This window comes from Octodon degus, unplaced genomic scaffold (assembly GCF_000260255.1).
Source record: "Octodon degus isolate 3935 unplaced genomic scaffold, OctDeg1.0 scaffold00051, whole genome shotgun sequence".
Taxonomy (NCBI): domain Eukaryota; kingdom Metazoa; phylum Chordata; class Mammalia; order Rodentia; family Octodontidae; genus Octodon; species Octodon degus.
Genome location: NW_004524627.1, coordinates 5318555 through 5332479, shown reverse-complemented (window position 1 = coordinate 5332479; position 13925 = coordinate 5318555). Strand labels below are relative to the sequence as shown.

General features: G+C 41.0%; 1 protein-coding gene across 3 annotated transcripts in view; it reads left to right on the top strand.

Moving 5' to 3' along the window:
• The window catches only part of Gpat4 (glycerol-3-phosphate acyltransferase 4), a 48921-nt gene that overhangs the window by 21271 nt on the left and 13725 nt on the right, over nucleotides 1–13925 (top strand). For all 3 annotated transcript variants that reach the window (XM_004633072.2, XM_023717211.1, XM_023717210.1), the window contains exons 2-4: nucleotides 1710–2704; nucleotides 12631–12700; nucleotides 13321–13621. In XM_004633072.2, coding sequence (XP_004633129.1) covers nucleotides 2540–2704; nucleotides 12631–12700; nucleotides 13321–13621 — 536 coding nt within the window. In that variant the 5' untranslated portion in view covers nucleotides 1710–2539. The remainder of the gene's footprint in view (nucleotides 1–1709; nucleotides 2705–12630; nucleotides 12701–13320; nucleotides 13622–13925) is intronic.

Here is a 13925-nt window from a genome sequence, read left to right as displayed (position 1 = left end):
CTGAGAACACTACATTCTAGTATACCAGAATCCAGATCTGCCTTGTGGTTTTTCTGTCATTGTAAGAAACTGCAGAGCAGGCCTGATGTGGAGGAAATGGTTTATTTCAAGGTACTTTGGGAGACAGGAAAGCATAGGAGCTAATAAGCATCGGCTCAGAGATAGGCACTTGTCCTAAGTTCTATTCCACCACTTAATCACTGTGTGGCCCTGGAAAATTTACCTTTAAAACCTCAGTGTTCTTACCTATAAAATGGCATTGATAATAGTTAACTCCACCAGAGTTCTGAGAATTGACCATGTAAAAAGGCTTTTGTAGCTTAGTGTTTGTTGTATGTTAAGCATTCAGTGAATGTTTGCGATAATAACGATAATGTGATAGTGGAAGAAGTGGGGAGGAACTATTTTTGTGACTCAGTGCCACAAAAATATTGTGCCCTGGTTGAGAATTTGATCACTAGCTTTGTTGGAATATTGAAGGCAGTGCAGAACTTTATCTGTGTCTGCACCTCTTCATTTCCTGAATTGAAAACTGAAGATCATACAAATTGATATGTTGGAGTTAACCAAATGAGGTAACATTTTTTTTATAAGGTGTTGGAAAAAATTTAAGGTAAAGTCAGTATCTGTTTAGTTTCTCAAATTTATATGTACATTGGGACAGAGCCAGGAGGTGAATCATGTGAGCCAGAATCTTTTGCTAAGGTCTGGGGATGTAGCTTAGTGGTTGAGTGTCTAGTATGTGCAGGGCTCTAGATTTGATTTCCCAGCACCTTGGGAGAAAAGCCAGAGACTGGACAGGATGCACTCAAAGTGAGAACTTGTGTAAGTTGTGATTTGGAATGAGTTCTATAAAATAGAAATGTTAATTCCTTTGGAATACCTTCTCGAGTAGCTAATATGGGAAGAAAGGCTTAATCTCCATGGAGGAAATGTGATCGTATCTTGCAAATTAAAGATGTATATTTCCTTTTCTCCTGAAATTCCATTTTTAAGAATTTATCCTAGAAATGTGTTTGCTGTGTATGTTTTAATGCTAAATTTTATATGCACGTGCTTACTCATTACATTATAGTGACAAAAGTGGAACTAGCAGTGTCTAACCTTAGGAGACTGCTTATTCAGCCCTGGTATATTTTTATAACTAAACACTATGTATCTGCAGAGTACAGGAACTCTGTGTGTTGATAGAACTCTCTTTTAAGACTGGGTTAAGCTAAAGCCACAAAATGAAAAGCAAAGTGAAAAATAAATAACATGCATTATATGCCGTCCTTGTTGCCAGACTGGTGGCAGGAAGAGAGGGACAACTATGATTTCCTTGTCTTAAGCAGAGGTTTGAGGAAGGGCTATGAAGCTGGTAATATGGTTGCGTCTGTGGAGAAAAACTGAGTAACTTTGGGGCGGCTAAGAGGGAGATTTGTGTTTTATAGATTTGCTTTTCTTTCTTTTGAAACATATCTTCTGGACACATACTCTGTTTATTCAGAATGTCTGAGTGGCCACAGTGTCCTGTCATTGGAATTGAAAACTATATGAAACGTAATGTGTTTCCTCCCATAACGTTTCAGGTCCCTTTGACCTTGATGGATTGAGAAGCTGGCCTGACTCTAGTCTTATTCTGAAGCAGCCCTTCCCTTCCTCACACAAAGCATGTTGACATTGCTCCTGATTTGTGTGACTGACAGTGTTTCTGTTTCTACCCACAGCTCTGGAAGCATGTGAACAACTTTTTGCCAAGAACCCAGGTCACCACTAATAGGGGACCTTGAGGGAAAAGAATATCAGGAGGACGCCAATGCCAGGCGCATCTGGAATTACACTCACTGCAAGCAGCATGCTGCACTCTGTGCCAGCTCCTGTGTCCTGGCGAAGGCTGGGGCTCTCTAGGTGGTAGGGTCCTGGGGCAACGGCACCAGGAGTCTCTCAGGGAAGAATGGGGCCAGATACGAACTCTCTATAGTGAGTATGGTTTTCAGTTTATGAAGAAAATTCAAGGAAAAGGTTATTTAATTTGCACATAATCACATTCTGAAGCCTTCCATGATTGCCAGCAGTCAGCCTCTCTACAGGAACTATCAGCATTTTTCTGGCACCAAGGTGAACTTTTCTTGGTACTTCTGGCAATACAAATCTGCTGGGAAAACTTACCTGCTGAATGCTCCGAGTCAGAAAAAGGAGTAAAACCTGTGGAAGCAGCATCAGGAAAGCTGAACAAAGACTCTCCTCTCTTTCCTCCCACTTGCACAGAGACTCAACCTGGGCTCAGATGCTGTTAACTGAAGACTTCTGCTGTGTTCATCATAAAGTCCGTCTGTTCTGGGGAGACTGGTGTTTTGGGGCTGCCTCTTGAGGCCCTTTTCTCTCGTCATTCTACCCTGATGTCTTCTGTGCAGGCTGTTGAATGACGTGAACTTTAGGATGGAGTTTGGTACCCTTGGGGGACTGACTTCCTTTCCTAAGCAGATGCTTTTGGAAAGGGCCACCTAAAGGCTGTGTTTGTGTGAAGAAGGGTGCTGCCTGACTGGGATCCTCCACCATGTTCCTGCTGCTGCCTTTTGATAGCCTGATTGTCAACCTTCTGGGCATCTCCCTGACCGTCCTCTTCACTCTCTTGCTAGTTTTTATTATAGTCCCTGCTATTTTTGGAGTCTCTTTTGGTATTCGAAAGGTCTACATGAAAACATTGTTAAAAATCTTTGCGGTGAGTTGAGCTGCCACGGTACATTGTTTGACAGAGAGCAGAGTTCTTAGCAGTGTGTTATTCTTACCTGGCTGCTGAATATCTCTGTTGTTTTTAGAGAATGCTCGAAAGAATGGGAAGTGGCATCAAGAGTAAAAAGAGTAACTAAATGTGTGCTTTTCAAAGTCTGCAGCAGTCTTTCTCATTGGGTTAAAGCTACTTGCATATTTGATTCATTTTGAGTAAGAGGAGCTATCCCAAGACACCACAGCTCGCCTGCTTATTTCACAGAGAGAGTAGACTTAACAGTAGTCACCCCAGATACTGCCTCTTCTTTTATAGCAGGTCGTGTGGCACACCCCAGTTGCTGATGTGTGTTCTTACAAGCCTTTTGTTTCCTTCATACATTTTTCTAAAGTAGGTTGTTGCATTTCAGATAAAAAGAACTAACAGAAAAGAGCAGTTGAGTCATTTCTGAAAGAGGGTATAATCAGTTTCTGAACATACTTTAGAATTTGCCTAATTGCGTCATTAAATAGAACTGATCGCATTATAAAGGAAACGTAGGGAAATTGCTTCCCAGAAGTTGGTATGAGCCACAAGATTTACTATGGAGCCAGGAATTTGGTAATTTAGTTGAAATGTCTATTTTCAATAGTCTTTAGATCCTCAGGAATTCCTTTTGCTTTTTTTGAGGCAGGGTCTTACTATATAGCTTAAGCTGGCCTTGAACTCACAGTATAGACCAGGCTAGCCTCGAACTCCCCCTGCTTTAGCCTCCCAGGTGCTGGGGTTGTAGGCATGCACCACCATGCCTAGCAGGAATTCTTTTCCACATTTGAAACCATATGTAATTTTGAGAAATGCACCTGTAATGCTAAAAATAATACAGCATTACTTCTTCATGTGTTATCTTACAGTTTTGTTTTGTTTTGTGGGGGAGTGCTGAGGATCTGATAACCCATGGCCTTCTCATGCTTGGCAAGCACTCTACCATAATATACATGTCTTAAAGTTTTGTAGAATAATTGCTTTCACTTTCTTTTGGTTCCTTAGACTTTTGTTGGTAAGCAGTATAAATACATTTTTATCATCAACAAAGAAAAAGACTTAGATATAGTGAAGCATGAGAGTATTACATTACCATGGAAAATAGTTTTTACCTTTGTGGCATAGAACTATGGACTTTATCTTTTAAGAATATTTCCCACATTTAAAAAAAATTGAGGTGACATTGATAGAACATAAAATTAACAGTGCCGTATGCAACCAGCACTTGTCCTATACAATGTCACTTCAGAAGGACGTCCTTTCTCATTTAGCAGTTAGCGTCCAGTTGCATTCTGTCTGTGAATTTATCTCTTTTGGGTATTCACAGTAATAGGATTATGTGAAATGTGCCCCTTTTTTCTGGCTTTTAGTTAACATAACTTTTTTGGTGTTGGAGGGTTAGTACTGGGAATCGAACCCAAGGCTTTTACACTGGGAATGATGTACATACCAAACTTTTCTTAAGACAGAGTCTTAGGATGGGGATTTAGCTCAGTAGTATGAGCATCTTCCTGGCAAGCGAAAGTGCTGAGTTTGATTCTCTGTACAAAAAAAAAAAAAAAAAGGTTTTGCTAAGTTACTAAGTTGCCCGTGCTAGGCTCAAATTTATAGTCCTCCTTCCTGAGCCTCCCAGAGTATTGGGATTACAGACATGTGCCAACACACTTGCTTTAACATTATTAAGATGTATCTGTATCATTATTTCATACATGCATGCCCGTGTGTGTGTGTGTGTGTGTGTGTGTGTGTGTGTGTGTGAGTGTTTGAGTGTTTGAGTATTAGAGTAACAGCTCCTGCTGTCTGACTGTAATTTGCTTACCTGTTCACAGAGTGGTGGACACAGGTAGGCTCTTTCTGTCTTCTGGCTATGGTGAGTAGTGCTGCTAGGGAGCTGTGTGTTTGATTGCTTGTTTTCAAGAGTACAATTTTTGAGCACTAGTAGTGATTTATGGATTTGTGGATATCAAGTCTTCCCTGCTCAGTAAACTATAGATTCGAAACATGGGTATTACTAGGAACTGGTTGAAAAATGAAGATCTCAAACTCTCTGTAGACCTACTGAATTAGAATTCGCATTTTAACAACATACAAGTGATTTATTCACACATTAAAATCAGAGTACTAGTTGGTGTTTGGTCTAGCTATAAATACCAATACAGTATTTATTTTGATTAATCAAGAAAAGGAATCCCTTTTCTTGATCTGCATCTCAAATTCAAGAAAGTCTTCCAACAACACAAGATCCCAGTGAGTAGTATAACTTAATACCCATACTCTCCTATACCGGGACAAAATTAGTGGAGTAGCTGTCAAATTTTTAGGAAACAAGAATGATGTCTGACTTTCATTCAAGTTTATACAAGAGATTAATTCATGAATCTATAGATTTTTTTTTTTTTTTTTTTTTTTTTTTTTTTTTTGAGACAGAGTCTCACTGTGTAGTTTAGGTTGGCCTCAGTCTGTACCCTCCTGCTTCAACCTCCCAGGTACTGGGATTACAGGTGTGTGCCACTGTACCCAGCAGAAACTGTCATTTTTTAAAAAATGTAATGAATAAAATTATGAGCCTAGGGCTGTTTCCTATAGTACTTAATATTTAACTTAGATGACATTAGGTAAGACAGAAGGTCGACAATCCGTTTTTTATTTTCCTTACCTTATTTAGAAAATGTTTCTCCAAAATTAATATTTTAAAGCTACTGGCCAAGTAAATTTTTCTTGGACTATATTCTTAAAGATGTATACATTTCTGACTTTTACTGTAGATTATCATGTTAAAATGGAAAATTCATTAAATATTTACCATTGAGCCAGCCTATGGGCGGGTAATATTAATTTGTCAGAGAGTACTTGCAGGCCAGATCCTGAAAATGACTGGTTTAGGTCAGTGATTTAGAAATGATAGTGAAGTTACAAGTGTATTTGTTACCTCAAGATTAAGAATTTCAATAAATAGGAGCTAGGGATATGGGCCAACAAAGCAAAAAAGTTTTCCAAAAATAGATTTGTATCTTACTTCCTAGGCACCGAAAGGCTTCATGCAGTGTAGTCCATTTGTAGATATGCTGAATTCCATAGTTACAAGGTGGCTGTATACTGTAGTAAGGAGTGGGCTACTGAAATGACTGATCATACCAGCAGGGGCATAGGTTGGTTCTGGAAGAGGGTCAGAGTTAGTCTTAATGGACAGAAAGAACTGAGTACTACATTTATTAATGGTAATAGAAGCTGGTGCCAGGCCTAAGAAAAGTATCCTTACATCTGTGAATGTATCTAAAATTTACCTGTACTTGTGGATGTTTGTATAAACTTTTTAAAAGTGAAGAATGTCTTAGTCATTTTGGACTGCCTTAGCAAACTATCATAGACTGATCCACAAAAAACAAATGTATTTCTCAAAGTTTTGGAATTTGACATCCAAGGGCTGGGAGAAGAGATTTCGTGTCTCCCAGCTTCCTGGTTCACAGGTCTTCTCTGTCCTCAGTGGTATAGCAGATGAAGGCTTTTGTGAGGACCTTCACCCATTCCTGAAGGCTTCACTTATGTGTCTTTATTACCTCACAAAGACTTAACATCCCAATGTCATCACACTGGGGATTAAACATAAGAATTTCAGGGAGTAAACTGTAGTCCATAACAAGGAGAAACATTTATTTTACTCCTTTTCATTTCTTCCACTTTTTCCTAAATTGGAATGATACAAATAATTTTGGACCTAGAAGAAAGTTCAGAGATTATCTTAGTAATACACCTGGGGCAGCATTTTGGAAAATACTTACTTTGGGGCTCTAGCATCTGGATTTAATAGGTCTAGTTGGACATGTTAAAAAAAAAAAAATTCAGATGATTCTGGTACCAGTGATGTCCATGATTCTACCTTTCTTCCCCTCCTCTTATGCAGACCCACTTAGTGGTTTGTCTCTAATGAATAGGATGTGGTGGGCATGATGCTGTGTGACATAAAAGATTAGGTTAGAAAAGGCAGTATAACTTATTTTTGCTGCTTTTCTTGGAGCCCAGCCACTATGCTATAAGGAAGTCAGGTGTAGGTGTTTCATTTCACCACCCTGGGAAGATTGGGATGGCCAGCATCAGTTGCCCACACTGGCATGAACAGGCTTCCAAGTGTTCCAGGCCTTGGCCTCCATGCACCCAGATATATGCAGTCTATAGTTTCAGAAACGAGATAAATGGAGGGCCATGTTTTAAGCCACTACATATTGAGATAATATATAACATTAGAAAATTTCAAACATTCATCATTGTCTTATAGCTTATACTAACATCAGTTTCATTATTAATTTTTTGCAGTGCTGGGGGTTAGATTCAGGGCCCTTGCCTTTCTAGGAAAAGTTCTCTGTCACTGAACTGCATCCCCAGCTCTTTCTAGAAATTTTGAGACAGGATTTTACTGAGTTACCTAGGCTGGCTTTGAGGTTGTAATCCTTGTGTCTCAGCCTGCTGAGTAGCTAGAATTATAATTGTGTACTACTATGGCCAGCTTTTTAAAAAATCGTGTTCCTATTTTATGGTTGTGTACATATAATTTTATTTTGACATTTTATTGGCAGTCTTTACATTTTACTTTTAAAGGTAATTAAAGAATTAAAACTGGGTATCTAAAATCCATACTGTGTCTATCTGTATCTGTTTTTGGCACATGTGTGCAGTCCTGGCTTACCAGCTGGTTTCCCACACTTTCTTCTTTGTAAAGTTGCCAGGAGAAAATGTTTGCATACCTGCCTCAGAGAAAGGTGAGGGAGGATATGGCTGGATCAGTGCCAGCCAGTAGTATCCCACAGCCCTGAGCCCATTGCAAGTCCTGAAGTGCTGAGTCACTGAAGACTGTTCTGTACAGACAGCAGCATCCAGTTTTAGAGTACTTTTCATCCTTTCTTCAGTTTTTTTACTTGAGGTACTTTCTACTCAGTACATTTAATTTTTGGAGTAGAATTCCTAGGAGTGGACTTTGAACTGGGTTGAGAATGGCTTGGAGGAAGGGAGAGGAGAAAGCTAAGATATACAGGAGAAAGACAAAAATAAATGTCTTGTGTTTTCCTGCAGTGAAGGAGTGGACCAGGTTGGGTTAGAGAAGAAGGAACCCTTGCCATCCAAGTGTTGATTCCTCCGAAGCAGGTGTTGGAAGCGAGAGTCACTGAAACCAGTGGTGGTTGTGGGAGACTTGAGATGGGACTCTAGTGATAGTGGTGTGGTGGGCAAGCGTGCATTTTTATGGTCAGGCAGCTCTTAACTACAGTACTTTTCCTGTGAGACCTTTGAAATTTGACTTTGAAATTGGAACTTTCTGATGTATTTTTTCATCTAGAGAGGAGTGGCAGTTCCTGTCTCACATGGTTATAGGAAAAGGAGGTTTTAATTATAACCTTGAATGGATTCAGGACATAATAAAGGAGAGAGGATGATTTGTGGCAAAGAAAATGATAGGTTTTAGATTTTATCATTTTTAGTCTGTTTTCTTGCTTGGGGAAACCTTGATGAAGAGAAGTGCTGGGAATTGATGAATTAAATGCAGTCCTCTGTTGACTGCTGCGCAGATGTATAGGTTCTGGCCCATCCTCGGGTATTCGTAGTTCACCAGGGGAGATGTGTATGTATGTCATTAATGCAGCATGTGAGGCATAACTAATTCAGACTCATTCTGACTGCTGGATGAGTGGGCATCATTTCATACTAGATTTTCATTTGAACTAGACAGTTAAGAGGATAGCACGTTGCAGCAGCTTGGTGAAAAACTGCAGTGTTATCCTTACTAAAGCAAAAACTTGTGAGTGTGTCTTGTACTACTAAACATATCTTTAGGCACTGAAAGTTTTTGATAATAATGTTCCATGATCAGATTCTTGACAGCATTGATAGATGGAAATAGGTTACAGATGATATCATTAGATGGAGACAGTTAAATAGGTGGTGTCTCAAGAGTAGGCAAGAAGAGTATTGGAGTGAAAGAAGGTGTGAAGCATGAGGTGTTTGTATAAGACAGTGTCACAAGTGGAAGATGGTTAGGGCTTGGTGACTTGGGGGGCCTAAGGGAGGAGATGCTCACCTTCAGAGGGGCCTGTGCAGCTCAGAGAAGGTGTGCTCCCATCCTCCTGTCATGCCATATAACCAGGCGCACTTGTCTGTAGAATTGGGAATGGGGAGTTGGCACTTGTGTGAACCAAGAGAAAGTTGATAGCTGTATGGACATTACACCTGAAGCTGGGAGACAAGAGACGTGTTGAACAGTGGAGTCTGCATCAGAAATGGAGCTGATGGGTGATCAAGTCTGCATTTTTTGTTTGTTTTAGTAGTTTAGGATAGCCTTGAACTCCTTCAGTAGGTCCTGCTGGCCTCAAACTCGATGATCCTCCTGCCTCAGCCTCTGGAGTGCTGACTTACAGGCATGCACAACTTCACCCATAGTGAGCTGGCTTTCATTTTTTCATTTTTATTTTTGATACAGGGTCTTACTATGCATTTCAGACTTGTGATCCTCCTGTGTCTCAGCTGCCTCAGTGCTAGGATTACAGATGTGCACCACTGCACCCGGTTCTGGGACTAGCAAGTATGAGGTACTAGGGACTGAATTCAAGGACCTTACACTTGCCAGGCAGGTGCTTCTGCCACCGTGTTATCTCCCCAGCCCAAGCCTGGTTTTTATAAGGTCTAGTTCTTTAGTTGAATCTCATCCATGGAAAAAGTGCAGTGGCAGCTAAGAAGGAAGAAGAGGTTTTCTGCAGGATTGAACCCTGGCTGCTGCGCTTTGTCTACATAGGTGCTTTAGTCCACTGAGCTATCTGGCTGGCCCTGAGATTACTTTTGCTGGACTTCTAGTTTTTATTTTTGATTACAGTAAATTACAGTCTTCAATAGAATGAAAAACTAGCAGAGTGCTCCATGGAAGTAGCACCTGCATTTCCCCTGCCAAGGTCTCTGTTCAGTTTAGTGTTACCTACTATAAGAGTGTAGTGTTGTTAATTCCCTTAAATTGCTTTTCTGGGAGAAGTGGAAAAAGAGTAATTAATCCAGTATTGAATAGTCTTTACAAATAGCAACTCAGATCAGAAGGAAAGGAAAGAATTTTTATAGTGAAATGAACTCTGAACTGAGTTTTGTGTGTGTGTTTTGGTACCAGAGATTGAATTCGGGACCTTGCACTTAGCAGGCAGGTACTTATTTCGCTGCGCTCTGTCACTGGCACTGAGTATTCTTAATTTTGTTCTAAATGTCTAAAAGCTACACTTACTGAAGTGACAGCTCAGAAAAGCCAGTTATGTAGTCACCAGGCATTGCTACCTTGGGCTTGTCTGTGGTGCAGTGTAAAGTATATTTGGTCTTTGTGCCCAATTCCTACACAGAGCTCCTAAAACCCTAGGAATTTGCCAAATGATTATATCTTCTTCATAGTGAGCACCTGAGTTTATGCTAATTCGATGACAAGGATAGAACCCAGGTAGCCTCAGGAGGGGCCTGATCACCAGAAAGGCCAAGTGATTAGAAGGCTGAGATTTTCACCCCAACTGCTGACCTATGGAAAATGGATAGCTGGAGTTTAAATTCTGTGAGACTCCATAAAAGTCTTGAGTAAGATTTGATAAACTGAGTGTTGGGAGGGTGGTGTGCCCATATACGGCCTGGTACCTGTACTTCCCAACCTCAGTACCTGCCTTCTGTACCCTCTTCTGGCTTGTCCTGAATTGTGTCATATATAATAAATCATAAGTATGAAATGTTTGTTTCCCTGAGCTCTGCCAGACATTCTAGCCAATAATCATGTCCAAGGAGGTGGTTGTGGGATCAGCCAATCATAATCAGGGACTTGTCATTGGTGGCTTTATGGGATTGTGTTGTAGGACTGAGACCTTCACCAGTTCTTTGGCTGTCTCCAGGCAGGTAGTTTCACAGCTGAGTGGAAGGACACTCATCTGGTGTCCAAGGAGGCTTTACTTGTGTGTAGATTTCCCTCCATTTCTGGTATCCAAAGTGTAGTTTGCACATAGCATGGAGAAAAAGAAGTGTATCCTCTCAGGCTCTCTTCTTTGCCTTCATCAAGGTAGTGTAACCCAGTGCATTGATCAGCCTTTCCTCAGCAGGCTGTTCCAGAGCTCGCCTCTTGTCCTTTACCCTTGTGACTTTGGATAATGTTTTTTAGTGCAGAATCATTTTGTAATGTCCTGAAATCTGAAAAGCAGAAGGCCAAAGTGATGAGATACAACTATTAAGCAGGAAGCCAAAGGGATGTCTGCTACTACTGTGTTCCAGAGCTACAAGAAGCTCAGGAGAGCTCCATCCAGTCAAATCATCAACACACAGCCACGCAGTTTTCCATAGTGAAGCATTCCTTCAGCTTTTGTGCTCATCCTCAAGGGGCCTGATTTCATTTTTCACTCACCTATTGAAATATAACAGATGTATCTACATTGTCAGAATCAAGTACTGTTATTTCTGTTCAAAATTGTTATCAGTGCAACATTGTGGTCAAAATGTGAACCCCCTAATTTTGAGTAAGTTACCTGTGTCTCAGGTTTGTTGTAATTTCTTGTCCTTTTCACCTTGTTACTATTTCCAGGAAACCAGATAGAATTTTATTTTATTTTAGGAATTATATTTTTTTCTCTAAAAAGGATCATTCATACAATGAGCCAGGTGACATCAGCAGTCAGACCTCTGAACTGTGGAACATAGATTAAGTGGGTTTTCTTGTCTTTGACCCTTCTTTTGAGTGGATGACTCTGAGTTGTTTTTCTAGACAATGGCATTTGAAGAAGTTTCCAGATGAAGTCATTCCTTGATTAAACTCAGTCCTGCTTTTGGCCTTGCAAGACCTTGCAGAGCAGTCTCACAGATACTTTAGGCTGTGCCAGCAGGATCTGCCCCAGACGCCTTGGACCATGTGTATTTTGCTGTGTCGTGGCTTGATAGGGTTCTTTCCCACCCTGCATAACTGGGCACATATTTTTAAAAATACCTTTTCAAATCTGCTATTTCCTTGATTCACTATGTTTTGTTTTTTCAGTGGCGGTGGTATAGGGTCAAGTGCATTGCTAGACAAGCACTTTACACAGCTTTGTGTTCAGTGTAACTTCCCAGTGTGGAATGACTGAGCTAGCTTAATTTATCCCCATATGATAGTGAAGGTACCTAGCTTCTGATTCCATTACTCTAGGTTGGAGGGTTTTATGAGAGTTCCCAAGAACTGCTCTTTCTTTCTCCTGCTCTTCTAGAGTCCATTGATTTTAGTTACCATGCCTTACATTTTCAAGTTCTGTCACATCTATAGTATCCTTTGACCCTACAAAGTAGGAAGTTGAGATACTGTCGTGTTCTGTTTTTCTTTAGATAAAGAAACCAAGATTCTGAGATTTAGGATAAATTGTCTAAGGAACATAGCTAGTGAATGTTAAACTTGGAAACCGAACAAAGATTTTTCAAAAGCTCCAGATAGGATATTTTTCCCTCTGACGTTTTGAAGCCAGTCCTAGACATACGTTAAAATTGTGGGTTATTTCTTTTAACTATCTAGACATGTATTAAGCCTTTCTTCTTTTGAAAACTAAAATGATTGCTTTCTTGGAATAATTTGGTGGTGCAGAGAGGCAGGTTGCAAGGATGTGTTAAGTGATGTTGCCAGATGCTCAAAGTTCCTTTAGTGTCACAGAGATTGGGGCAGTGAGGAAGAAAGGCTGGAACATCTAACTTTCTGGGCTGTGTGGGTTTTCCAGCCTGAGCCTGGTTATCCAGAGGGCTTTGTTGGGGCACACCTATTCCTCTGGTATAGGTGGCTTGACAGATCCAGCCCCAGGTGATTGGGATTAAGGCTCATAGGTGGAACTGGAGGTGTTCAGTGCCTGCGTAGTATCTCATTCTTGTTCTTGTGCTTGACTTTTCCTCCTCAGTGGGCTACCTTGAGAATGGAAAGAGGAGCGAAGGAGAAGAACCACCAGCTTTACAAGCCTTACACCAATGGTAAGACTGGGTCTTGATCTTAGTCTAAAAGGCTCCTTTGAAATATACTCATTCTTTAGTGCTTTTATGTGCTGTCCTAGTCTGTGTTCTGTTGCTAAATGGATACCTTAGAGGAAAAAAATGTTTGTTAGGCTCACAGTATTGGTGGATGGGAAATCCAGATAGCATGGTACTCACAAGGGGCCCTGGCAGCATCACACTTTGGCAGATGGCATCACACTGCAGGAGTATGTGGGTGGAAAAAAAGGAAGGTAGGCTAGATCACACAGTAAGAGAGTAGGGAGGGACCAGGCTTGCTTTTTTATAAAACCACTTTATCTCAGGGGAACCTGTCCACACTTGCAGACCTATCCCACTTTAATGCTCCCTCACTAGGCGGACAGCATCCTGTGACCTGATCTCTTTCTACTAGGCCCCACTGCTTAGAGAGCTACTGCATTTCCGTACCATTACACTGAGGACTAGGCTGCTAGCTAATGAACCTTTAGGGTACACACTCAGACCATACTCCAACCACAGCATGCACATACCCTAAATGCTGCCTAAACCAAGATTGTGTGCCTTGTTTTCTACCTGTTCTCTCCCAGCATGCTGTTTGACAGGGGCATTATCTTTTGTAGGAATCATTGCAAAAGATCCCACTTCATTAGAAGAAGAGATCAAAGAAATCCGTCGAAGTGGTAGCAGTAAGGCTCTGGATAATACTCCAGAGTTTGAGCTCTCTGACATTTTCTACTTTTGCCGGAAAGGAATGGAGACCATTATGGATGATGAGGTGACAAAGAGATTCTCAGCAGAGGAACTAGAATCTTGGAACCTGCTCAGCAGAACAAATTACAACTTCCAGTATATCAGCCTTCGGCTAACTGTCTTGTGGGGGTTAGGAGTGCTGATTCGGTACTGTTTCCTTCTCCCTCTCAGGTGAGGATAGGGCCTGGTTAGAATGAAAAAATGAAGATGTTTTGCCCAAAGCAAGGGCATGGCCTTGTCTGTCTGTCTGTGCTGCTGCCCTGCAGCCCCTGGGCTGCCCCCTCACCACCACCCCGGAAAGGTAGTGTGACTCTTTACTGGCCAATCTGTCTGACACTTGGAAGGATGCCCTGGTGATTAGCCTTTCTTTAAAGGCCCTTGGAATTCTCTCCATATCAGACCAAAAGGGAACACCATGTACTTCTGGCTTCTCATCCTGGCATGGCCTTCTTCCTCAAGTTTGCCTCTCAAGTAG